This window comes from Aethalodelphis obliquidens, unplaced genomic scaffold (assembly GCF_003676395.1).
Source record: "Aethalodelphis obliquidens isolate GAN/ISIS:26980383/991018 unplaced genomic scaffold, ASM367639v1 scaffold47, whole genome shotgun sequence".
Taxonomy (NCBI): Eukaryota; Metazoa; Chordata; class Mammalia; order Artiodactyla; family Delphinidae; genus Aethalodelphis; species Aethalodelphis obliquidens.
In genome coordinates this window covers 3,895,886-3,921,434 of record NW_020837991.1, presented here as the reverse complement: position 1 = coordinate 3,921,434, position 25,549 = coordinate 3,895,886, and the positions used below count along the sequence as shown (strand labels likewise).

General features: G+C 54.6%; 1 protein-coding gene across 6 annotated transcripts in view; it reads right to left on the bottom strand.

Moving 5' to 3' along the window:
* LIMS2 (LIM zinc finger domain containing 2) overlaps positions 1-22,982 on the bottom strand; it is a 35,452-nt gene extending 12,470 nt beyond the window's left edge. Inside the window, exons 1-4 of one of the 6 annotated variants that reach the window (XM_027082529.1) lie at positions 22,815-22,982; positions 4,421-4,580; positions 2,168-2,234; positions 1,884-2,004 (exon numbers count right to left, since the gene is read on the bottom strand). In XM_027082529.1, coding sequence (XP_026938330.1) covers positions 1,884-2,004; positions 2,168-2,234; positions 4,421-4,580; positions 22,815-22,825 — 359 coding nt within the window. In that variant the 5' untranslated portion in view covers positions 22,826-22,982. Of the gene's footprint in view, positions 1-1,883; positions 2,005-2,167; positions 2,235-4,420; positions 4,581-9,675; positions 10,402-22,671; positions 22,787-22,814 lie in introns of those variants that run through there. The other 5 variants (XM_027082532.1, XM_027082534.1, XM_027082527.1 and 2 more) reach the window with 5 other exon arrangements.
* Between the last annotated feature and the right edge of the window lie 2,567 nt (positions 22,983-25,549).

Here is a 25,549-nt window from a genome sequence, read left to right as displayed (position 1 = left end):
CCGGCGGGCCAAGCTTTGAGCCGTTTTGCTTACAGGGTGGCCTGATCGCCCTCACCGGTCCTTTCTTGTATTTGATTATACTGACCATAAACATAACTGTGCTTGAATAACTGAAGGTTATTCTGTTTGGTTAACACAACTCCCTCCCCAGAACTTTTCTTCCCTCTGACCCAAGAATGGCAAAGCGGAGGCAAAGGCAGCAGCAGTGTGGACTGTGGTTCTGGTGGCCCTACGGTGGGCCTGCCCCGCGCAGACTCTGAAGTTCTGCCCCGTGGGCTTCAGAGCGCCGACCTGGGCTGGAGGGTGTGCGTAGGGCCCCCGCACTCCTTTCATCACAGTGATACTTTACTTTCCTGAGCACGTCCAGCCTCTTCCGGATTTTTCCAGCAGAGCACCGGAGTAGGGGTCCCAGCGTGAGCTGCGGCTCAGGCCCACACCCGGCAGGTGACCCCACGGACCAGCATGGGACCCCCCCCGCCCCGCTGCACTGTCTACCCCCCGATGGTCTCTCAGATCCGCACCCAATACCCAGGCTGCTACTGAGTGCTCTGCAGACACCAAGACGGACAACACGCGTCTCTGGTGGGGCAGGCAGATGGGCGAGACCACGACGGCAGCGTCAGGAAGGGGTGCTCGACAGGCACCAGAGAATGTGACGAGTGCCCAGACGGGAGGGCATGGGAGATGGACAGCTAGGGCGCTGCTAATGAGGCAGGCCTGCTCTTCCCTGAGGCCTGGCTGTCGGCAGAGGGGAAACTCGGAGTCGGCTGGTTGGTTGGGCTCTGTGGCATTTGGGGTGCCCTCTGGGCACCAAGTGGAGCTGGCACGTGGGCAGTGGGTACTCTGGGAGAGGTCTGGGGTGGAGGCGGACATCTGGACTGCCCAGCACACACTCACCATGTGAGGCACCGGAACTTTGGGCCCGGTGCAGAGCCCCAGAGGAGCCCAACGTGGAGAGACGGGTGGAGGAAAGTGAGCCAGGAGAGGAGAGGGACAGCGCAGCCGTGAAGTAGGGGGAAACTCCCAGAACACGGGGGCCTGGGTGCCCAGAGAGGAGCAGGGGCTGCCGTGAAGGCCGCGGAGGCACCGACCAGCCTGGGCGGTGGGGAGCAGACGGGAGGACGCGGCTGGTGGGCTGGGGAGGGCTGCAGGCAATCGCTGTGGAAAGAAGGCTCAGAGGGTGCTTTGAACCCTGGGGGCCACCAAGCCTGAGCCCTTAGAAAGGGAGAGAGAGCAGACCAGAGCCATGAGCCCCTGCTGGAGAGGGTGTGTGGGGTGAGCAGGGCTTTGGGGTGCAGCGACACGGCCCCCACTCTGACAAGGCAGGGGGGCAGCACAGATGCCGGGCGGCAGGGGTGCCCATCCGTCGGGGAGGGGGAGGGGAGGTCCTGGCTGTGGGTGTGATGGTGCAGGGACAGTGGGGGGTCGGGTAGGAGGCGGGGAGAAAAGAGCAAGTCTTCGTGGAAGGTGACAGCTTAGCCTGCTGAGGAAACCTGGGCCCCAGCTGAGTGCTGTCCCTCCAGCAGCGCTCGTGGGGCGTGAGGACGGAGGTGGACGGCCGGGGCCAGCACTGGGGGTGGCCGGGCAGGCAGGAACTTGACTCAAAGCTCCTCATCCTTCTGCTGCACCAACTTGGGCCGCTTGGGCACCCGCTTGGGCCACCTTCCTCCTTGCTGTATGCTGTCAGCCTGCTCCCAGGAACAGCCTCGAGCCTGGGGTGGCCCCCGACTCACCATCCCTCACTCTCTCCAGGCTCCGTCCTCACCCGTACACTGGACAGGGCTCTCCCGTCCGCCTCGCAGGGACAGGGCTGCACGGCAGCCCCATCCGCAGCCTGCAGCGCCCGGACCGGGCCTGGACCCGTGATGAGGGGCCCATCTCACCTGCCGGCGTTCTTCACGAAGCCCAGGTCTGCCAGCTCCACGTCGCACAGCTCGCAGCGGAAGCACCCGGGGTGCCAGTTGTTGTTCATGGCCTTGATGACGCGGCCGATGATGAACTCGCCTGGAGGAGAGAGGTTCCTGCTCGCCTCGTGCCCTGCCCCTCCGCGGGCCCCTCCCAGAGCCGGGAGGGTGGCGCCCGCGGGAGCCCAGGGCCGATGCTCTGAGGGGCAGAGCTCTCTGCCCACCCGCCTCCCAGGCAGCGCCGAGGCCTGTGCGGCCCTTACCGCAGGTCCTGCAGCACGGAGCGAACAGCATCTGGAAGTCGTGTTCGCAGTACTTCCGCCCTTCGAGCTGCAAACGGGGCCAGCAGACAGAGGACAAGGAAGGCACTGTCATCCCCCGAGCTGCGCTGGCCCGTCTGCTGGGTGAGGACCTGCCCTCGGGGACGCTGGACAAACACCCCACTTTGTGCACCTGCTACCACCACAGGAAGCTGGGGGGGGGGGGCGGTGTGGGGAGGAATTCCAGACAGTGAGCTGCCCGTTCAAGGCCTGGAGATGGAACGGGATTGGCCTGTTCGACTTGGGGAGAGTGCAAAGCGCGGGGCCTCGAAGAAGCCGGCAACTCAGCAAGGCCAGCCCCGCAAAGGGCCACGGCTGCTTGCAGAAGATCTCGGCCCTGCTGGTCTCAGGAACGAGCTGAGGGCTGGGGGCGGAACGTCAGGCTAGGGAGGGCGGGGATCGCGTTTGAGTTCTGTGTGTCCCTTGGCCCTGTTTCCTGTGTGAGAAGTCCATTCCCCCAGCGGCCACAAAAGACCCAGGGAAGGGACACAGAAGGAGGGACACAGGAAGGGGGGCAAGGGAGTCCTGCAGCCGCTGTCCCCATCTGTCTGGGCAAGGAGGGCCCTCACACTGGCCCCAAGTAAGCCCCTGCTTTCTTCTCCCTTGATAATTGTATTTGGTTTTCCCCTGTTCTCTAAAATGAGTGTCTTATTAAGCTGCACCTGGCTAGAGCCCTAGCCAGTGACCTTCAGAGGCGGCAGGAATTTAAACTGTTGTAGGCACATCCACAGCACCCTGCCCACATCTCCCCTCCCCCCACCCCCGCCTGCATCATCGGCCAGCATTTCCCAGGAGGCACCACAGGCAACGGCAACTCCTACTCTGCCAGGCAGATCACACACCCCACAGCCATCTACCAGCCCGTCCCATCAGCTTGGAAATCTATCCAGCCTCTGAGCACTGCCCTGGTGTGCGGGTAAACATTTCACAACTGGCTCTGAGGCTGCCTTGTAGCGTTTGCCGATTTCTATGGTATAAATATTCCCACCCGTGGTCAATTTCAAGCTAACAACAGACCTCCGCATGGAGCTGAGAAGAGACATCAGTAGCCACCACGGTACGGTGTTTCCAGCACACAGGCATAATAACAAATCATAACCTCAAAGGCATAGCTGATCGTGAAATGTAATGAAGTAATTAGGAAGTGGTGAGTTTTGAGTATCTGTTACCTTTGTCGTTTTTTTTAATTAATTTTTATTGGAGTATAGTTGCTTTACCATGTTGTGTTTCTACTGTACAGCAAAACGAATGTTACCTTTGTTTTTAATACAGTTTTATCTCCTTGTATGTCTATATCATTTAACTTTTAGTAATGGCTGTGTTTAACAACTGGCTTGCAAGGCTGCTGAAAATTTAATGATCTGCTCTTGTGACCCAGTGCAGCCCAGTGTAGGCCCCTTCGCTTCCATCTGGATTACCGAAATAATCAGCTTCTGGTCCCACCTGTTCTCCTAGCTTCTGTCCCCGCCGCACACAGTCTCTCCTCAGCATAGCAACCAGAGGTCCTTCTCTAAGGTCAGACAGACGATGTGACCCCTCCCCTCCAGACCCTGCAGTGGCTGCTGCCCCTCCCAGGAGGAAAGCCTGAGGCCCCACGAAGGCCCACGGGGCCAAGCAAATCTGCCTCCCCACTCTCATCTTCTTCTGTTCCCTCTCCTTTGCTCTGCTTCCATCACACCGGCCCCCCACTGCTCCCCAAATACCTGCGTGCTCCAACCTCAGGGCCTCTTTGCCCTTGCTGTGCCCTCTGCCGAGAGCTCTTCCTGCAGGTACACGCTGCTCTCTCACCTCCTTCAGGTCTGCTCAGACATTCCCTTCCCTGATCACCACCCCCCCGCAGATGCCTTACAACCAGAGCACTTAGCGCCATCTGGTACACGTGGGTTACGTTTACTGCATGACCCCAGGGAGGGTAAGTGCCACCACGGCAGGGCGTTTGCGCCCCAGGGCCCCCCAGCGTCTGCCCAGAGGTGACAGGATGAACGGCGACTCTCCTTCAGCACCCATGGCCACCAGGAGAACACTGTTCACATCTCACAGGTAAGGGATGGGCCCCGAGGCGGCCAGCAAGGTCCTCAAGGAGCACCGCTCGGCTCGAGGGCTGGCGTGTCTGCCTCAACAAGAGGACCGCGGCCAGGCATGGCCCACAGGCTGCCAGAGGGCAGAGCCTGAGCGGGGTCCGCGGAGCATGCTCACCTCGTAGAAGAGCCCGTCGGGGAAGGGCCGGAAGCACTGCGCGCACACGAAGCAGTGCTCGTGGTACAGCTCGCCGTTGCTGTTCACAATCCTCTCGGCGGGGGCGAAGCGGGCCTGGCAGCGCTGGCACACGGCATTGGCCAAGGCATTGGACATGTTACTGGGCGGGAAGAAGGAACGGGCAGGTCAGGGCCTGAGGGCCGCACTCGATGGACACGCTTTCTGGGGTGAAGACAGCGCTGTGCTCACCCCGGGTCGGCCTTGGCCCCGCAGGGACTGAGCCACGCAGGCGGGGCCACGCTGCCCGGCACCGGCTTGGGTCACCCATCCCTGCAGCCACCTTGTGCCTCGGGCACATTGGGTGCCAGCGCCTGCCAGGCCACGGTGGCCTTCCCAGGCGACAACCCTGCGCGGCCAGCGCAGCGCCTCCATCTCCCAGATGGACAAGCGGAGGCCTGGAGAGAGTGACCCGCCCACCACCAGGGCCACAGCGGGCCGGGGCAAAGCCTACATCAGAACCGGTCCCCCGCCTGACTCTGGGGCCCCGGCCTTCCCCCACACCCTGCAGCCCCCGGTGCCCTACACAGGGGCTCAGGCGCAGGCCCGGCCGTCGCCGGGCTCACGCCGGCCAGAGCAGTCACGGCTCAAGTCCGTTGCTCTCACTCACAGGGCGGCCGGGGCTGGCCCTCGCTCTCCAGGCCCAGACGCCCAGCCGTGGAAGGACCCTAATCACGGCCGTGGCCACGGGTTACAGGCTGTTAGATGACGGACACACAAGCTCTCAGCGGGGTGCCCGGCCCACTGTAAGCCCGCAGCGGATGGCGCTGTGCTTGTCAGTGTCACTGACCGGGCCCCCAGGCTGCTCAGTCACGGTGCTGGGCTGTCTCTCGAGGTGTCAGGGACACTCGGCAGACACAGGGGAGTGGCTCGGGGTTTACACACGTATTTAATCCCCGAGGCCACCCTGCTTTCCTAAGGCTCAGAGGGGTTAAGTAACTTGCCCAAAGTCACAGAGCAGATGACAGCGTCCAGATTTGAACACAGATTGGTCCGACTTCAATGGCTCTTTCCCCTGCACCACGACTTAGTTTTAAATCACCTGCACCCCCAAAACATATAACCACCCTACCATGGGGAAGGTGAGATTGTGAATATTGGGGATGGGAGCAGAGTGGGGAGCGGACCTCCTCATCCACAGAAGGGCAACTGCTGTCTCCGGGGAAGCGGCAGACATCCCGCCGGGAGGCGTGGAATCCGAGCTAAACTACAGGGGAAATGGCCACACAGACAGATGTGTGCTGGCTCCAGGCTGGGGCCCCAAGGCTCAGGCTGGAGGAGCCTGGCTGTCAGCCCCGACAGTCTCTACAAACGCCCAGCACCCTGATGCCTGTGCCTTTGGCTACAAGGGCGGCAAAGAGATTTTGTCTCGTGTCAACTGGGTGGGCACAGAAGGTCAGGCTCAGTGAGGAGAGATGGAACCAGTTGGCAACATCGCGTAGACGCGTGCGCTGGCACGCGGCACGTCTCCTGAGAACATCTCTTCAGCCTGTTCCGCCTCCCGGGATGCAGAAGCCCACCCCTCCCTCACGGCCACAGCACAGGGAGGAGAATTCTCAAGTGAGCAATGCTCGTGCTGGGGTCCCTAGGCGCGATGAGCCCAGGAGGTGGGCGAGGGCTCTGCCTGTCAGGGGTCTAGGTGTGGACAGCGGGTCTAGCGGAGGGCCGCTGCCACGTGGACGCGGTCTGGAAGCCGGGCTGGGGCACTCTGCTCTGTTGGAGGAGCCCTCGCGGCAAGGGCAGGGCCGGCAGGCTCCTTGGCAAGCCTTGCCAGGCAAGTGCACCTCTGCATGCCTCTGCCTGCCCCCGGGTTACTCGGGGGACCAAAGCCGTCTCCTGCATCCATATTTAAGCCAAAGGGGCAAGAAGGCAGGACAGTGGCAGGAGGGATGGGCAGAGCCCAAGATGACAGGGAGGCTCTGTGCACAGTGGCCACCACCCTCCTTCCCAGCTCCCTGCGGATCGCCACGAGGCGATCGGTACCAGTCGCCATGGGCTGGGCTGGACTCTGTCAGCACAGGCATGGTTTCCTGTCCCAAGAACACTGTGAACCTGGAGGCCTTGTTCTCCCCAAACACACATACCCAAGGTGGCTGGGAGGAAGTTCCAGTGCCTGGCCACGAACAAGACCTTGGCAGGTCTTGGAGTAGTCAGAAGTCAACAGGAAATCCTGTGACTCTTGAGCCTGGAATTCCCCACTGAAAGGACCCAGAAAATGAAGCCAAAACAAGAATTCAAGCGCAGCCCCAGGCTTCCAGACTGTTCCAGACCTCTGGGCCCTAACCAAGCGAGTGCACAGCAGGCCCATCTTCGGTTTGCCTCTCCAGAACTCCGGCCTCCCCGCAGGGCAGACGTTCGGGGACTGCGTCTCCACGCTGTCACCACAGCAGCCGGCCCCCAAAAGAGCAGCTGGCCCTTCACTGGTCTGGGTCTAGTTCCCTGGCTGGGTCCCTGGGAGTCTCAGGTCAAGGATTCTGCCGTCTGTCCCCGACACACCTCGCAATAAGCCCCGGCACAGACAGGTGGGGTGCGGGGGTGACCACCTCCCCCCGCCCCACCAGCTGCCCCAGCCCAGGTCTCGGCCAGGTGCACCCCCGGCGTCACTTCTGTGGCTGCGTCCCCACGGCCCCTGCTCCGGACCGCAGAGAACACCCCAGCTCACTGGCCGAAGGCAGACGGTTGGGCCGACGTGCTCATGTGCCGGACAGCCGGACCACAGGCCCGTCAGAGAAAATGCCAGCTGTCCCCTGCAGGAGGAGGCCGCTCCACCCCGCGAGGTTAAACCCTGACAGCCCTAGCCCCCAGCTGTGCACCTGGAAGAAGGCGCCAGCTCCTCGGGGCCTCATTTCCTCATCTGCAAAGAGGTCCCCAGAGGAGCAGGACCAGCCCCGCAGAGCTGAAGCGAAGAACTCGCTGCCTGCAGCATAGGTACAGCGCGTGGAGCACAGGGCCGGGCAGGCCAAGCGCTGGATACAGAGCGGTTGTTGCCGGCAGCTCAGGGACCCCACCCCCCCCCCCCCCCCCCCCCCCCCCCACGCCCCCCCGCCGCCCCAGCCCAGCAGCGCTCCCTGCAAGGACAAAGGAGGGAGACGCGCATGCTACATCCTCCTTCGCACATTCCGCCCGAGAGCCGGAGCACAGTCTGCCCGGTTACCTGCAGGGAGACACCGCCGCCCCGCCCCGGCTGGACAGCACACAAACACTGTGGAGGGCACGGCCACCACCTAGAGGCCAAACCCCAGAGCTGGGGGGCGGGGGGGCACACCTGTGCTCCCGAGCAGGGGCCATGGGGATGCCGTCACAGAAGTGCCCGCTCCCCGAGACGGGCTGGGGCAGGAGGAAGGTGGTCACCCCCACCTACCCTGTACCCTTCTCCAACCAACCCTCCGTGGCACCCCAAAGGCTCTCAGTCTTGACAGCCAACGCAAGCCTATTTGTTGCAAGACGTCACTGAGCTCTAGCCTGGGGTGGGCTGGAGGGAGTCCTCTCCGAGCCAGGTCCTCGGGAGGGGAGGTTGCTGGTTCCAGATAAGGAAACTGACGTGCAGAGAGGGTCAGAAGCCTGCTGAGGTCACACGGGGTTGGACCCGTGCTCTCTCGTCCCCTCAGCTCCTGGTGGCATCACACAGGCATGACCGTTCACGACTGCTTTTTCAACAGCCCCAGACCATCCCCCACTCCAGTCTCCCACCCACCAGAGCCTAGAAAGCCAGCGTGAGGGCCCAGGAATAGGCAGGGGCTGGCCACAGGGGGCCTTTGCGCACTCGAGGGTGAGTCCGTGTCGCTGAGGCCAGGTGATCCCGCAGTCAGTCACAAGCCAGAAGCTCGAAGAAATACCAAGCTGAGGTTAGCATATGAACGTATGTGCGTGCGTGTGTACACGGGACTTTCCTGAGGCCTGATCTTCACTACCAGCCCTGCCCTCCTTTCATCTGGCTCGAGTTCTTGTGCTGCATCCATACAGTGACACCAGCCTCCAGCTTGGCCTCTGGCCCATCAGGGCCCTGGTCGCCCACTCCCGGCTCACCCCACAGATGTCCACGGTCATCCAGAGGCCAACCGGTGAGGGTTCCCGTTCACTCAGGTAAGTCACTTGGCCTCCCGCGCTCCGGATTCCCCACTGGAGCAGTGGGCTTGTCCAGTGCCCATCCCGGTGTGGCCCCTGGTGAGGGGCCTGAGACACGGATGCAGGTGCAAGCCCGGCTCCAACAGGTATCCCGCGGGTGGCCCTCTGCAGCCTCTGCTCCCTGCCCCCCACCTGACGGCCTCCCAGACACCTTTGAGGGCTCAACCCTCAGCCCGGCTCCGGAAGGCTGCCCTGGCCATGCGCGCACCGTGAGCACACAGTGGGGCGCACGTTTACCGCGGAGCATCAGCCTCCGGGTTCGCTCTCCTCCCGCAGCCTCCAGGCTGCCCACCTCTGTGACTGCTGCTCTGTCTCCTCCCTGAATCCCCACCCCCTCCTCGCAAACCCCATGTCCTTCCCGCAGCTCCTCCCCCACGCCTCCGGGGGTCTCACCTGCTATTTTGATGCCAAAGACCCCAAGCCCACGGGCCTCACCGCTCTCACTCCCTGCAACTTCGACATGTCCAGGAGCCCCTCCCCCAGCCCCACCCTCACTCCGGGGGCTCCACTATCTAAGTGCCCCCTCAGGCCCTCCCCACCCCAGGCTAACTCATCCTCGAGATGCCCTGAGGTCCATCCCGTACCCACAGGTTCCCCCTCCCAGTCCCAAAGGAAGTTCTCCTCATTGTCTACACCGGCAGTTCTCCCCGGGATAAAGCAGTTCAGCTTCAGAGTCAGTCCACCCTGGCTTCAAGTCACAGCTTAGCCATTTTTTGGCTGGGTGATGTCCAGCGCGTTCCCTGACCACCCAGGGTGCTCATCTAGAAAGCGGCCAGAAAGCGATCCGAGTCTGAAAGCGGTCGTGGAGGTTACCTCGGGCAATTTATCTGAGCGCCCCATCCTCAGCGCCCTGCCCAAGAGTGCTGATCCCAGGACAGCAAACCCAGCTGGATTAAGCCGCGCCCTGCCCCCCATGGCCGCCACGCCCGGCGCCGAACTCACGCCCGGGGCAGCCGGGCCGCCGCCGCCGCCGCCGCCGTCGGAAGGGCATGGCGGGTGTCCGAGGAAAGGCCCGCGGCGGCAGCTTTCCGGCCATTGTCCCCCGCGCCCCCGCCCTGCCCCCGGCCACCTACCCGGGCGCGGCGGGCGGCGAGCTCTGCCGGTGCTGGCGCCGCCGGTACAGCCCCGACGCGGCGAGCGCGCCCAGCCGGGCGGCCATGGCGCGGGCCTCCTGCTGCCGGCGCGTCGCGGGCCGCCTGCTCCGACCGGCCGTCGGACCCCAGCCTCGGAGGGCAGGTGCGGCGGCGGGCAGCCACCAACGGCCGGGCTGGGCCGCCGGACTCCCGGCGTGCGGGGGGCGCCTCGGCCCCCACCCCTCTGCACAGGAGCTCACGTTACGCACTGCGATCTCCAAAGGGCAGCAGAGTCAACTCCGAATAGAAAGGATATTGTTCCCGCCGCGGGGGCAGCACAGTGAAAGCTGAGGCTGGCAGGGTTGGGTCCAGGCTGGGGAGGGAACACGCTGGGAAGATCCCAAAGTACACCGAGGTGAGAGGTCTAGTCCACAGTGGCAGGGCAGGATGCCTGGAGATCCCGGGTTGCCAGGAGCCTCCGAGGAAACCCTAAGCCCCCTGGACATGCTGACGATGGTACAGTCATCTGAGGAGGGCAGTATGGGACTGAGCCAGCTTAGGAATCCTGCAGTCAAGAAGCTGATGAGGGATTCCCACACATGCCCACGTTTGCCTTGTTCCCTTCCCTGAGAACCTGCAGCCGCCTAGGAGACCCAGACCAGGGCAGCCCGGTCCCTGGATCTGGCCAACAAATAACCATCCACCCCAAAAGGGGTCCACACTGTCAAAAGCTAGAGGGCAGGTAGCCCCCCAGCTCACCACGGAAAGCAGACGCAACAGCCTCCGATGGAAGACCACCAGAAAGGCAGCGTTTCCATGCCTTCTTACCTAAAGGGACTGGCGGGGTTACTGTGATCTAAGTGCAGACACCCGCGGCCAGCATCTCAGCTGTGGCCACTGCTGGCCAGGCAGGCACCACGCGCAGCGTTAAATAAGGATCCAGAGGACTCGCAGAAATCTATAACTCAGATTCCATTTCCCTGGAAAACCTTGCTAGCGGGTCAAGGAAGCGTGAGCAGGATCTTCCTCTGCCTTCCATCGTTCCAGGGCGCTGGGCCACCAACACGGGGGCAGGAGGAAACTGAGGGGATCCATCGAGACTCAGAGGCCAGTCCCGGACACCGAGGAACACACGTCGTCTAGTAAATCCAAACACGGGGCAGTAAGTACTCATTAACTACCCTGGGGGTCAACCCCCAAACACAGCCAGATGACTACGAACATTGGGTGCAGTATGTAGTTTGTCAAAGCAGCTCAGTTCCAAAGGTACCAAGCACTGATCAATTCAACAAATATTTTCTTAAAGGTGGCCCCAGGGTCTAAAGGGCAGAGAGAAGCTGAGCCTGGAACCAACAAGAAGGATCACCTCCCACCTGCTGATGTAGAGAGATGAATGCTTAAGAAAGCTAGTGTAGAGAGTTTTCTTAGAGCGGCTTCAAGTCGATGGCCTGGGGCCTAGGCCCCTCTTACCAGTGGGGGTGGAGGTACCAGTCACACTGGGATCCGCAGCCAGCATTCTGGCTCCAGAGAACACAGTTGCAAAAACACAGTCAGAATGATGTCAGCAAAAATGGCAGAATAAGGACCTCTGAAAGTTTGTCTTTCCATAAAAGCAATGAAAAAACTAGCAAGGAATGTCAGCAGCACCTCTTTCAGAACTCTGTAAATTAACCAAAGACTTACAGTAACCCAGAGAGCAAGAAAAACTGCTGAGAAGACATACAGATGACCAACAGGTACGTGAAAATATGCTCAACGTCACTGATCATCAGGGAAATGCAAGTCAAAACCTCAAGGAGATATCACACCTGTCAGAAAGGCTATTATCGAAGGGCTTCCCTGGTGGCGCAGTGGTTGAGAGTCCGCCTGCCGGTGCAGGGCACACGGGTTCGTGCCCCGGTCCGGGAAGATCCCACATGCCGCGGAGTGGCTGGGCCCGTGAGCCATGGCCGCTGAGCCTGCACGTCCGGAGCCTGTGCTCCGCAACGGGAGAGGCCACAACAGTGAGAGGCCCGCGTACCGCAAAAAAAAAAAAAAAAAAAAGGAAAGGCTATTATCAAAAAGACAAGAAATAACAAGTGTTGGTGAGGGTGTGGAGAAAAGGGAACCCTCTTGCACTGTTGGTGGGAATGTAAATTGGTGCAGCCACCATGAAAAACAGTATAGAGGTTCCTCAAAAAATTAAAAATAGAACTACCATATGATCCAGCAATTCCACTTCTGGGTATTTATCTGAAGAAAACAAAAACACTAATTTGAAAAGATATACACACCTCTATGTTCATTGCAGCATTATTTACAATAGCCAAAATATGGAAACAACCTAAGTGTCCATCAATGGATGAATGGATAAAGAAGCTGTGGTATATAAATGCAGTGGAATACTATGCAGCCATAAAAAAGAATGAAATCTTGCCATTTGAGAAAATATGGATGAAACTTGAGGCTATTACGCTAAGTGAAATAAGTCAGACAGAGAAAGACACATACTGTGTGGTCACATTTATACTTGGAATTTTAAAAACAAAACAAAACAAAAAGCCCAGGTCAGATACAGAGAACAGATTGATGGTTGCCAGAGGTGGGGGTGTGGCGGATGGGTGAAATGGGTGAAGGGGGTCAAAGGATACAAACTTCTTTTTATAAGACAAATACATCACGGGGATGTAACGTACAGCCTGGTGACTATAGTTAATAATATTGTATTTCATATTTGCAAGTTGCTAAGAGAATAGATCTAAAAAGTCCTCATCACAAGGAAAACAATTTTTTATAACTATGGTGTCTAGTTAACTAGATGTTAACTAGACTTATTGTGATGATCATTTCTCAATATATACAAATATCAAATCATTATGTTGTACAGCTAAAACTAACATAATGTTGTATGTCAATTGTACCTCGATAACAATAGGTAAATTAAAAAAATAACCAACTGGGAGGGGGTTATAAAAGCTGAATCTTGGTAAGAACACCTCTTTGGTGTTTTCATTTATCCTAGTCCTTAATCCCCACTTCCTAACTCCATAGCTGCCTGGAAAAGTAACTGGCTGCATTCCCAGGAATGAGGGAGCAGAACAGGGCGGAAACTCTTTCAAAGCTTCATTCCCAAAGGAGAAAGACCTGGTCTTCCCTGGAAGGTCCCACTTGAAAGGCTGGTTTTTATGTGACCTCACTCACACTTACCCAGTGCTCAGAGCCTCTCCTTTTTCAAATGTGTTACTATCACAGTTACCTATGTATTACTATCATAGCTGCCGTTGTCACAGGCAAAGGGGACGGTTGGGCAACTGACTAATCAAAAAGCTTAAAAGGAAAAACCAAGGAATGAGATGTCCTTAGGGGCTTCAAAAAGAACGGACCTATTCCTGGGAATCTAGAAGGCCATGCGAATGCCCAGGGCTACGTGCATGCTCAGGAAAGTCCTTAGAAGGTCCTAAGCTCTCACTTCTGATGGACCTTTTGGGCTCTGTACAATCAGGAAGTGAAGACTAAGGCGGAGTTGTAAAATGCCTGGTTGGATGTTGAAACTGTGCCCCAACATACACTCAGAGCTTTCAGTAAAGGCTGGGAGACTTACTGGTTTCAGACATTCAAGAAAATCTCTGTCCAATCGTTAGCTGACTACTAAACTAACCAGGCAGAGACTTCAGTGGCCACAAATGACAGAGATACAGACTTTACAGAATCTGTTCAGAAAACTCACTAAACAAACAATAAGCAGCAACAACAAACCCTGGGGAGTAGGGAGAATCTGGTTTCCAGAGCTGCCACGTTATTTTATTTGAAAAGTCCTGTTCTCAGCAAAAATTATGATACACGCAAAGAAAACAAAAAAAATGACCTAGACACATAAAAAAAAAGAGTAGAAACTGTCCCTGAGGAAGCCCAGATGTTAGACTTACTAGACAGACCTCAAATCATCTGATACAAATACGTTCAAAGAACTAAAGGAAGCCAGATCTAAAAAACTAAAGAAAAGTATGAAAATCTCTCACCAATCTCAATAAAGAGAGAGAAATTATAAAATGGGACCAAAAACAAATCCTAGAGTTGAAAAGAAATACTAAAGAGAGTCCTTCAGGATGAAATGAAAGGACACTAGACAATAATTCAAATCCACATGAAGAAATTAAGAGCAGGGACTTCCCTGGTGGTGCAGTGGCAGTTAGGAATCCGCCTGCCAGCATGGTGGGGACACAAATTCAATCCCTCATCCGGGAAGATCCCACATGCCTTGGAGCAACTAACCCTGTCCTCCACAACAACTGAGCCTGTGCTCTAGAGCCTGTGAGCCACAACTACTGAGCCCGTGGGCCACAACTACTGAAGCCTGCATGCCTAGAGCCCGTGCTCCACAACAAGAGAAGCCACTGCAATGAGAAGCCTGAGCACTGCAACGAAGAGTAGCCCCTGCTCACCGCAACTAGAGAAAGCCCGCACGGAGCAATGAAGACCGAATGCAGGAAAAAATAAATAGGGAAAAGAGAGAAGAACCTGTTAAATTATTTAAAAACAAAAAGGAAATTAAGAGCAGTAAAGGTAACCATAAGATAAATATAAAAGACAGTATAAATGTAATTTTTGTTTGTAAACCTTTTTTTCCCATCTGGTTTAAAGATGACTGCATAATGAAATAATTTAACACAAAAGAAGGCAATGGTGTAGGAATTAAGAAACAAAAAAGATGTAAGGCAAATAGAAAAAAATAGGAAAGTGGCAGATGTAAACCCCAGTTATCAGTAACTACATTACATATAAATGGATTAAACTTTCCAATTAAAAGTTTTTTGAACTTTTTTAAATGGATATTTTAAATGTGATCCAACTATATGCTTTCTACAAGAGGTTCACTTTAGATTCAAAAACACAAAAAGCTGAAAATAAAAGAATGGAAAAGATATACCATTCAAACAGCAAACCAAAGAGAACTGGAGTGGCTATACTATCAGACAAAATAGACTTCAAGGCAAAAATTGTTACAAGAGCAAAGAAGGAGATTTTATGATGATAAAAGAGTTAATTCATAAAGAAGAAATAACAAGTATAAACATATGCACCTAGCAACAAAGCCCCAAAATACCTGAAGCAAAAATTGACAGAATTGAGAGAAAAATAGATAATTTAAAAATAATAGCTAGAGACTTCAATACTCCACTGTCAATAATGGATAGACCATTATATAGAAGCTAAGCAAGGATACAGAAGACATAAACAACACTATAAGCCAACTAGGCCTAAAAGACATCTATAGAACACTCCACCCAACAATAGCAGAATATACATTCTTCTTAAGGACACATGGAACATTCTCCAGGACAGACCATATATTAGGACATAAAACAAGCCTCAGGGCTTCCCTGGTGGTGCAGTGGTTGAGAGTCCGCCTGCTCATGCAGGGGACACGGGTTCGTGCCCCGGTCCGGGAAGATCCCACATGCCGCGGAACGGCTGGGCCCATGAGCCGTGGCTGCTGAACCTGCGCATCTGGAGCCTGTGCTCCGCAACGGGAGAGGCCACAACAGTGAGAGGCCCGCGTACCGCAAAAAAAAAAGCCTCAAATTTAAAATGATTGAGATCATAAGAAGCATATTCTCAGGCCACAGCAGAATAAAATTAAAATCAATCATAAAAGGAAAGTTAGTAAATTCACAAGTATGTGGAAATTAAACAACATACTCCTAAAGAACCAATGAACCAAAGAAGAAAACACAAGGGAATTTAGGAAATACTTTGGAATGAATGAAATGAAAACACAACAGACCAAAATTTATTGGATGAAGCTCAAGTGGTGCTCAATTTATAACCGTAAATATCTACAGTAAAAAAATCTCAAATCAATAAGTTAACCTCCCATTTTAAGGAACTACAAACAGATTAGTAAACTAAACTCAAAGTAAGCAAAAGGAGGAAATAATAAGGATTAGAGCAGAAATAAATCAGATAGAAACTAGAAAAAAATAGAGGAAATCTATGAAACCAAAAGTTGGTTCATTGGTAAGATCATCAAAACTTAACAAATCTTTATCTAGTCTGACCAAGAAAAAAAGAGAACATTCAAATGACTAAAATTCAGAATGAAACAAGGGACTGAACTTAGAGAAATTTAAAGGATTTTAAGGAAATACTATGCACAATCATATGCCAACAAATTAAATAACCTAGTTGAAATGGACAAATTCCTAGAAAGATATAAATTACCCAAGCTGACTCAAGAAGAAACAGAAAATCCAAATAGACCAGTAACAAGTACAGGGGATAGGTTAGTAATTTTAAAAAAAAGAAAAAGAAAAAGAAATTCCCACAAAGAGGACCCCAGGACCAGATGGTTTTATTAGCGAATTTTATCAAATGTTTAAGTAGAATTAACACCAGTCCTTCACAAAAATCTTCCCAAAAATCAACCAAGAGGGAACACCCTAACTCAGTAAGGCCAGTATTGCCCTAATACCAACACCAGACAATGACATCACAAGAAAACTACAGAGCAATATCCCTTATGAATACAGATGTCCTCAACAAAACTGAATCTAGAAGCCTATAACAAGTATTATACAACATGACCAAATAGGATTTATCTCAGGAAGATAAGGTTGTTTTAACATTAAAAAATTGATACAATACATCATATCAGTAGAATAAAGGGAAAACACCACATGATCATCTCAGTGAATGCAGAAAACACACTTGACAAAATCCAACACCTTTCATGATTAAAACAAAACAAAACAAAACAAAACTCAAGGATCTAGGAATAGAAGGGAATTTCTTCAAACTGCAAAAAAACCACAGCTAACATCAACTTAATTGTAAAAGACTGAAAGGTTTCCCTCTAAGGTCAAGAACAAGACAAGATATCCAGCCTTCTCGTTTATTTTCAACATTGCACTGGAGGTTCTAGCAAAGACAACTAGGCAGGAAAAGAAAATGAAAGGCATCCAGATTGGAAAGAAGGAGTAAAACTATCTCTAATTGTGCATCACATTTTCTTATATATAGAAAACCCTAAAGAACTCCCCCCTGACACACACACACACACACACACACACACACACACCTATTACAGCTAGTAAATTAATTCAGCAAGGTTGCAGGATAAAAAACAATATACAAAAAGTCACTAGCAATGAGCAATCTGAATATAAAATTAATAAAACAATTCCATTTTTAATAGCATCAAAAAGAAAAAATACGGGGCTTCCCTGGTGGCACAGTGGTTAAGAATCTGCCTGCCAATGCAGGGGACACAGGTTCCAGCCCTGGGCCAGGAAGATCCCACATGCGTGGAACAACTAAACCCATGCACCACAACTACTGAGCCTGTGCTCTAGAGCCCGCAAACCACAACTACTGAAGCCTGTGCGCCTAGAGCCCGTGCTCTGCAACAAGAGAAGCCACCACAATGAGAAGCCCATGCACTGCAACGAAGAGTAGCCCCCGCTTGCTGCAACTAGAGAAAGCCCGTGCGCAGCAACGAAGGCCCAATGCAGACAAAAATAAATAAATAAATAAGAAAAAATACTTAGAAATAAATTTAACCAAAGAAGTGTAAGCCTTATACACTGATAACTATGCAACATTGTTGAAAGAAATAAAAGAAGACCTAAATAAATGGAAAGGCATCCCATGTTCATGGATTAGAAAACCTAACATTGTTAAGATAGCAATACCTTCCCCCCCAAATGACCTATGGATTCAACACAATCCGTATCAAAATTCCAACAGCCTTTTTTACAGAAATGGGCAAACTAATCCTAAAATTCATATGGAAATAAATGCAAGGGACTCAGAATAGTTGTCCAAAACAACTTGAAAAAGAACAAAGTCAGAGGACTCACATTTCCCAATTTCATAACTTACTACAGAGTTACAGTAATCAAAACAGTATGGTACTGGCATAAGGATAAGCACATACATCAGTGGAATCGGATTGAGAATTCAGAAATAATCCCATACATCCAGGGTCAATTGATTTTTGACAAGCCTGCCAAGACAATTCATTGAGGAAAGAATAGTCTTGTCAACAAATGATGCTAGACCCACTTAATAGCCACATGAAAAAGAATGATTTTAAACCTCTACTTCAGGTCATATATACAAACTGACTCATAAAAAATAAATAAAAACTGACTCATAATGGATTGAAAACTGAAATATTAGAGTTAACACTAAAGAACTCCTAGAAAAAAACATAGGTATAAATCTCCATTGATTAGGTAACAGTTTCCTAGATATGAAACCAAAAACTCAAGCCATCAAAAATAAATAGGTAAATAGGACTTCATCAAAATTTAAACTTTTGTGCATTGAAGGACACTATCAGGCAAGTTAAAAGGCAATCCACAGCAGAAAGTATTTGCAAATCACATATCTGACGAGTGTCTAATATCCAGAATACAAAAAGAACTCTTACAACCCAACAATAAAAAGAATCCAATTTTAAAATGGGTACAGAATTTGAGTAGACATTTCTCCAAAGAAGATATACAAGTGGCCAATAAGCACCTGAAAAAGTGTCCAACATCACAAGTCACTAGGGAAATAAAAGTCAAAACTATAATGTGATACCACTTTACACCTACTAATGCAGATAATGATGTATTAATTAGGACGTGGAGAACTGGAACCCTCACACGTTCCTGGTGGGAATGTAAAAATTGTGCTATTACTTGGAAAACAGCTTGGCAATTCCTCAAAAAATTTAACACAGAGTTACTATGTGACTCAGCAATTCCACTCCTAGGTGTTTGCTCCAGAAAGTAGAAAATATATATAGGGATGTTCACAGCAGCATTATTCATAAGAGCCAAAACTGGAAACAATTCAAATGTCCACCACAGGTGAACATATAGACAAAACGTGGTATATCCATATAAGGGAATATTTGGCTAAAAAATGGAACAAAGTACTGATTCATATGACAACATAAATGAACCTTGAAAACATGATGCTAAATGAAAGAAGCCAGGCCAAAAAAAAAAAAAAAAGTGACTTAATGTACGGTTCCATCTATGTGAAACGTCCAGAACAGGCAAATCTGTAGAGACGGAAAGCAGACTAGGAATTGCCAAGGGCTGGGGTGGGGGTGGGGGGGAATTGACTGCAAATGGGTTTCTTTTGGGAGTGATGAAACTGTTCTAGAATTAGTAGTGATGGTTGCATAACGTGGTGAATGTACTAAAAGCCACTGACCTGTACACTCTGAAACAGTGAATTTCATGGCATGGGATTCCTATCTCAAATGTTTAAGCAGCACACACGTAGCGATGAATGCAACTATGTCACCTACTAGGGCAGAGACAAGGGCCAGGGCAGCCGCCAGCAAGGCATGAGATGGCGCTGCCTCTCCGGCTGGGTGGTTAGTGCCACCCCCAGGGGAGCCAGCGACACCACCACAAACAGCCTCTCCGCCAGAGTCAACCTCATTGGGGGACCGAAGACGACTCGCCCAGATCCTTTGCCTGAGATGATGAGTGGTGTATTCCAACCTTCTTGCCTCATGGGAAATTCGAGTAAATAGACATCATCAGAAATTCAGAAGATCGGAATAAACAGAGCAAGGAGCACAGTTCAGGGACCTCCCTCTGCCCCGCTCCTCACCTAGAAATGAAGCCCCCAGGAGGGTTTAAGTGAGAATCTGCGTGTGGTAGGTGGGAGCGGGGAGCAGCAGTGTCGCCGGAGAGGCGGGCCAGCCGCTGTGCAGGGAACGCCTGGTGCCTCTCCACAGCGGTGTGCCGGGGCCACCCTGGGCCAGATCACACTGCTGACTGCTCAGTTTTCAGGAATTCCGTGAACTGCTTCACATCACGTGGGTAGCTTGAAGTGAGCCCAGGTAGAGGTGTTGTTATAGCACGGAACTGGGCACACACTACAGGTCAGGCCAGCCAGAGAGGGGAGTCTACACTAGAAGCAGAGGAAAAGGGAGGCGGTGAGGGGCCATGGGCGGGGCCCAGCCTGGGGCTCAGGCCTCAGCTGCACATCCCGTGTCACCTGCTTCCCACTGTGCTTAAACCCTTGACTCCATCACAGCCCCATGTGCTGTCCTGAGGGCTCTGGCTGCCACCCTAGCTGCACCTCGGCAGGTTCCTCTGCTGAGGGGGTCACTGGCCGTATTCCTGAGGAGGGTGGGGAGCAGCTGGGAGCACATCGGGGTCGGGGGAGGCTGGTAGGTGTGAGGAGAGGGCTCTAGCAGCCCCACTCTGCACCGCACTGAGCGTGGGACCCAGCTGCCATCTGGCAGCCTCTGCGGATGCCGGTCATGCGGTGGGTGGGACTTGGTGGGTAGGCCAAGCCACTGAGTCACACTGCTGCGAGCACCAGGTCCCAGGCTCCCTCTGGAAGACAGCTGCTGCCAGGCCAGGTCCCTGGGTAGGGGACATAACCCAGTCGGGCTTGAAAATCGGTGACGCCAAAGGCCCCTTCAGCTGGAACAAAGATGCGGTGTTTTTAAGGTCCGGAGTCCCCAGGGCTGCAGCTGGGGCTGAGCCTCTTCCCACAGCACAGCTGCTCCCTAGGCAACCACGCCCACGTTCCAGGCCTCATTCACTCTTCCGCCCTAGCTCAGCCCTCTCCCGGGCTGCAGGCCCTCATGTCCAGTCTCAGGGTTTGCCCCTAGACTCACCACAGCTCTTCGAATGCTTCATGGCCCAAACTAGCTCTGTGTCCACTCCCACACCTGCCACCACAAACTGGGCATCCTCTTCCTGGATCCGTCCTGGGTCCAGACTCCACCCCCCAGGTCCCCTAAGTCCGTCTATTCTTCTCCAGCCCCATAGCTGCCAAGCAGAGGCTCTCCCGTTTCTTGCCTCCTGGCCGGTCTCCTTCCCCTTCTCTTCCTCAGCAGCCCCAGGCATGGGGTGACATGCCTGGTCATGCATGTCACCCCAGGTCACTTCAGTGGCTCCCCACTGCCCTCCCTCTGGTCTCATCTGCTCCAGTCCCACGGAGGGCTGGCACTTTACGCCGTTGGCAGGGACAGCCCCAGAAGGTGCATGAGGTGTACAAGGACAGGGTCGTTTCCAAAGGTCAGCCTGGTCTGGGCAGCAAGGGATGATGTGCGGAGAACCAGCATCCAGGTGTGAGAACTGCCCTGGCATCTCGTGGGGGCAGTGGACGTGTGGAGGGCACAGTGGTGTGAAAATGAAACTTCACAGCTTCTGGGACAGGAAAAACCTCGCCCACCCCAAAGATTGAATGTCCATTGCTCTGCCAGCCTGGCCTGTGTGGGGAGGGGAGGCTAGCCAGCCCTGGCATGGACGCCACATGTGGTAGGCAATCTTCAAAGGAGGGTGGAACACTGTGCTCACAGACCACTCACAGCTTGTGAAAAACAAATGAGCACGAGAATACACCACAAGAAAAGAAGAAAGCCACCAAAATGTTCCTGAGGGCATTTCTGAGGAGTGGAACTGCTGGTGTTTCCTTTCTTTCTTCTAATGTTTCTGTTACCTTTTTTGTTTCTGGGTTTTTCCAAACTCTCTAAGATGAGCAGTTTTACTTTCACAAGGAAAAACCCGACTCAGTGTTTTCCAAGGCTCACTCTGGTCCCTGTGTCACTTGACGACCAGCATCTTTCAGGCTTAGGGAGCCCGCTGGAGCCAGGCAGCAGCTGGGGCAGGCTGGCCTCTGCTCCCCCACCCCCACCCCCCCGCCTGCCTTCCCAGCTTCTCCTGCCGGGCTGCGTCTGGCTGACCCGACGGCCCCCTCTCCCTGGAAGACCCCCGGGACTCAGGGTTGAGAGGACTCCTGCTGAGGGAACAGAGGTGCGTCAGGGTTTCTGCCTCAACGCCCACCTGGGGAATCTGGGCAGAAGCTGCTACAGAAGCTGGCACCCTGCGGCTCTGCCCTACGATCTCTTCTGCGCCTGGAGAACCACCTGCCACGCATCCCACCCCCACCCCACCACCCATCTGTCGCTGCTCCTGATTCCGTCCCTGTCCTTCTCTCTCCCTTCTTTTCCCCGGAAGCTCTGAGGGTGTGGAGCGAGGCAGCCGCAGGTGCGCCCTGCGAGGGACCGGAGGACACGAGAGCACTAGGAGGGGTGAGCGCTGGAAGCTGGCTTTGTCCACAGACTTGGGTCGGGACAGGGGGTCTGGGAAGTGGGCAGCAAATCGCATATGAAGCACAGGACTCCCCAGGTGACAGGATCCGTGCTGGTTCCTGGGGCTGCCCTAAGACTCGGGGCCACAGCCTTAATAGCGATCAATGTGCCCCTGCAGGCTGGGTGACCGCCCTGCACATCACCTAGGTTTGGGTCCCCCACCCTGTCCCGAGTGGCCGCTCCCCACTCCTGGGCACTGCCTCTCCAAGCCCCTTTCCCCAGCAAAGCCACAGGGTGCCCTCCACCCTTCTGCCGAAGTCAAGGGGTGGTGAAGAAGAGCATCCTCCTCCCAGGGATTGGCTGGAAGGGGGCGCCCGGACCTCAGAGACCAGCCCCTCCCACCCAGCCGTGAGTCACGCACTTGTACCCAGCCACGTTCCAGAAAGGGCCGCAGAGGCCAACACTGGCCGGGAACTGGTGGACATGTGACTGGCCTGGTGAGTCACTCGGGCTCTGTGGCCTCAGTCACCCCATCTGTGCAATGGCCACAAGGGGTATGAGAGCAGAACCTGGGCCAGGCCTGGAGGAGTTTCCTGCCCCCAGCCTATCCCCGCGCAGCCTATGTTTGCGGGCAGTTCTGGCCAGGCCCCCAGACAGACCTTTTACCATTTTTACCATTCCTGGCTTACAGAAGGCTCCAGAGGTGAAGCCTCACAGGATCACACAGGGAAGCTGGTAGGAGCCGACAGCCTGGGTTTTGACGCCTTGCCCTTTAGTTGGTTGTGACCTTGAGCAAGTCCCCGCCCCTCTGAGCCCTGAGCCCCGGTTCTCCGGAGGGGGCGGGGCTCACGGCCCCGTCGTGCGGGGCAGGCGGTTCGGGGGACGGAACGGGCCCTTCACCTGTCGCTGCCAGGGGCCGGCGGGAGGGCGGGACGCGCGGGGCAGGGGCCGCTGACCTGACCGGCGCTGCCGCCCGGGAGCGGCCGAGGTGGAGGGGACGCGCGAGGCCGGCGTGCGAGAAGGGCTCCGGGCGTCCGGGGGGTCCTGTCGCGCAGCCCCCCTCCCTGGCCAGCGGCGCCCTCCGCCCGGGGGCAGTTACCTTCCCGTCATGGTGGCCGAGCGCGCCGAACCGGGACCGCCTCGGGACCCGCAGAGCCGCCGCCGCCGCCGCCGCCGCCGCCCGCCGAGCGCCCTCCCGCAGGTCCGCGCGGAGCGAGGAGACGCCCAAAAAAGGCCGGGAGCCGCTCCACCCGCCGCCCAGCCCAGCCCAGCCCAGCCCAGCCCGGCCCAGCCACCCGAGCAGGAGGTGGGGGCCGCGGCCGGAGAGCTGAGGGGGGGGGGGGGGAGGAGCCCCGCCCACGAGGTGTGGGCGGGGGCGGGCGAGGCGCTGGGAGCCCAACGCTGGAGCGCTGGGAGGGGGGGCGCCGCGCCACCCGCGCCGCCTTGTCTCGGGGGACACGCGAGCTCGGCCTGCGGCGGGCGCGGGTCACGTCCTCCCCGCCGGCTTCGCCCGCCACCTCCCGGATTCCGGGCATAGCTTTCCTTTAAAAGGGAGGGAAGTTATAATAAACGCGAACGAGCCCCCTCGCCCCGCCGGGGCGCCCCACCCGGCGCTCCCCCTCCGCTGTCCCGGGCCGCCCTGGAACGCGAACACACGCAGGGGGTGGGAGGACGGTGGAGAGAGCGGCGGTGCTGAGACCACCTCCCTCCCCGCTGGCCCCCAAGCCCGGAGTGCCCGCTGCGGCCCCGGGCAGGAAAGGGGGTCACGTTCGCGCTTTAATTCCGCAGACGGATGTTTCTGGGCACCGACTCCCTCCCGGGGCACTGGGGACTCCCAGTCCACGCAGTCTCGCCTCCAGGGAGGTCAAGGTCGAGGGGCGCCCCTCGGAGTCAGGAGCCAGGTTCTGCATACTTAGATGCCAGGCCAGGAGATTACCTAGTGCCCTCCCCAGGAAATTACCATCTCATCCAAGTCTGTGAGCAGCCCCCTAACCCAGCAGAAGGTACTTTGTAAAGACAGACCGAACGCCGAAGTTGGAGAGGAGGGCCAGGTACTACTCCTCCTGCCTATGACGAAGCGCTCGCTATTGGTAAGCTGAAGAGCCATTAAAGTGACCTGGCGATATAAAACCATTTAGGGAATCTATTCTGAGAAAAGTATTAAACAAACAAAACAAAAACCTCACTCTGCCTAAAGGCAGATATTTCTAGCGGGGCTGTGGAGTGTAGCTCATAATTGGAGACGGCCCAAATGACACCGTCGGGGGCGGGGGGGGGGGGGGGGGGGGCGGCACAAACGACCCCGGGGGGGGGGGGGGGGGGATGGGCGGGCAGAACTGAGCAGCCTGGTCTATTAACCCGACTGAACGTCGCGCATTACTTCTTGGCAACAAAGACTATCTAGAAATGGCCATGCAAAATAGCAACCTATGAATAAACAGGGGAATTCGGAAAGACGAATTGATACTACCGTGCAGCCTTATATCTGCAGAATAAGCTTGGAAAAGGCACCTGTTCCTAAGTAGCTGATATCTTGAAACTAGTGTGGTTTGCAGTTGTTCTTTTTGCGAACGTGTCTTAGCTGATTCACTGTAATTTGATGGTTAAGTGTAAAACGTGGATGATTTCTTGGGTCGTCTGCCTGTTGAGAGACAAATGCTTTCCATAACTGCGAACACAGAGAAGCAAGTGTGCTGGGGGCTGTGCACCAGAAATGGACTGGATGCTTAAGCGAATACTGGGGTCCTGTGGGAACCAAAGGGGATGAAAAGTAGACAGCAAAACACCAAAGGGACCTGCTGCCTACCTTTGGGGATCCCATGCCTGCCCTCCAGCCTTCCAGCCTCCCTTTGTACTGTTGCTGAGCAGGAGACTATCTGCCTGTAGCCAAACCAGAGCCCTCTGCTGCTCACCCATCGTCCAGAGTGCCTCTTCCCTGTGCCAGGGGCAAACTCAGCACGAGCTGGGTGACGACTGTGGCACCGTTCAGCCCCACTGGAGACGTGGAGCCTCCAGGAGTCATGGGCCAGCCTCCTACAGTGCACCTACAGGTCAGATTTGCAAGAAAGAGCAGGCAGTTGCCTGGCAGTGGTTATTCAGATGTTCACTCACTCATCACCCCTTCATTCAAGACTGTTCGTGGTATATCAGCACCAGGGGTACAGCTGTGAACAAGAGGACCTGGGCCAAGCTCTCACTGAGTTTAGCTGGGGGTGGGGAGAGACTGTAAACAAACATGATTTTAGACAGGGACAAGTGCTGCAAAGAAAAGGCAGTGTGCGGGGCTGCTTTAGAGTGGAGGGGCAAGTGGAGGTGACGCTTGAATGAGGAAAAGAGTTGGCAGAAAAAACAGCAAGTGCTGGGTTTTTTTGTTTGTTTTTGCTTTTGTTTTTGCTGCCCTGAGGTTGGAAAGAAGGTGGTCTGGAGAGCGGGAGGGCGGGGCATGGGGAATAAGGGAGAGGGTAGGGCCAGAGTGCAGGGGCGGAGTCTACGCAAGGATGGACAAAACACTGACACCAACGTGGATGAATCTCCACACGTGACTCTGAGTGAAAGAAGCCTTACGCAGAAGAGCTCCTGCTCCATTTATATCAAGCTCTACAGCAGAAAAACTAGCCAGTGGTGGAAAAAAGTCAGGATGGTGGCTGCCTCAGGGTGTGCGTGGGGGGCAAGGGTTGGCTGGAAAAGGACATGAAGAAACTTTTGGGGGTGATGATAATGTTCTATATCTTAATAGGGGCTTGGGTCACACAAGTGTGTGCTTTTGTCAAAAATCATGAAATGTACAGTTAAGATTTGTGCATTTAATCTTGAGAAAGAAAAACAGAGCTGGAG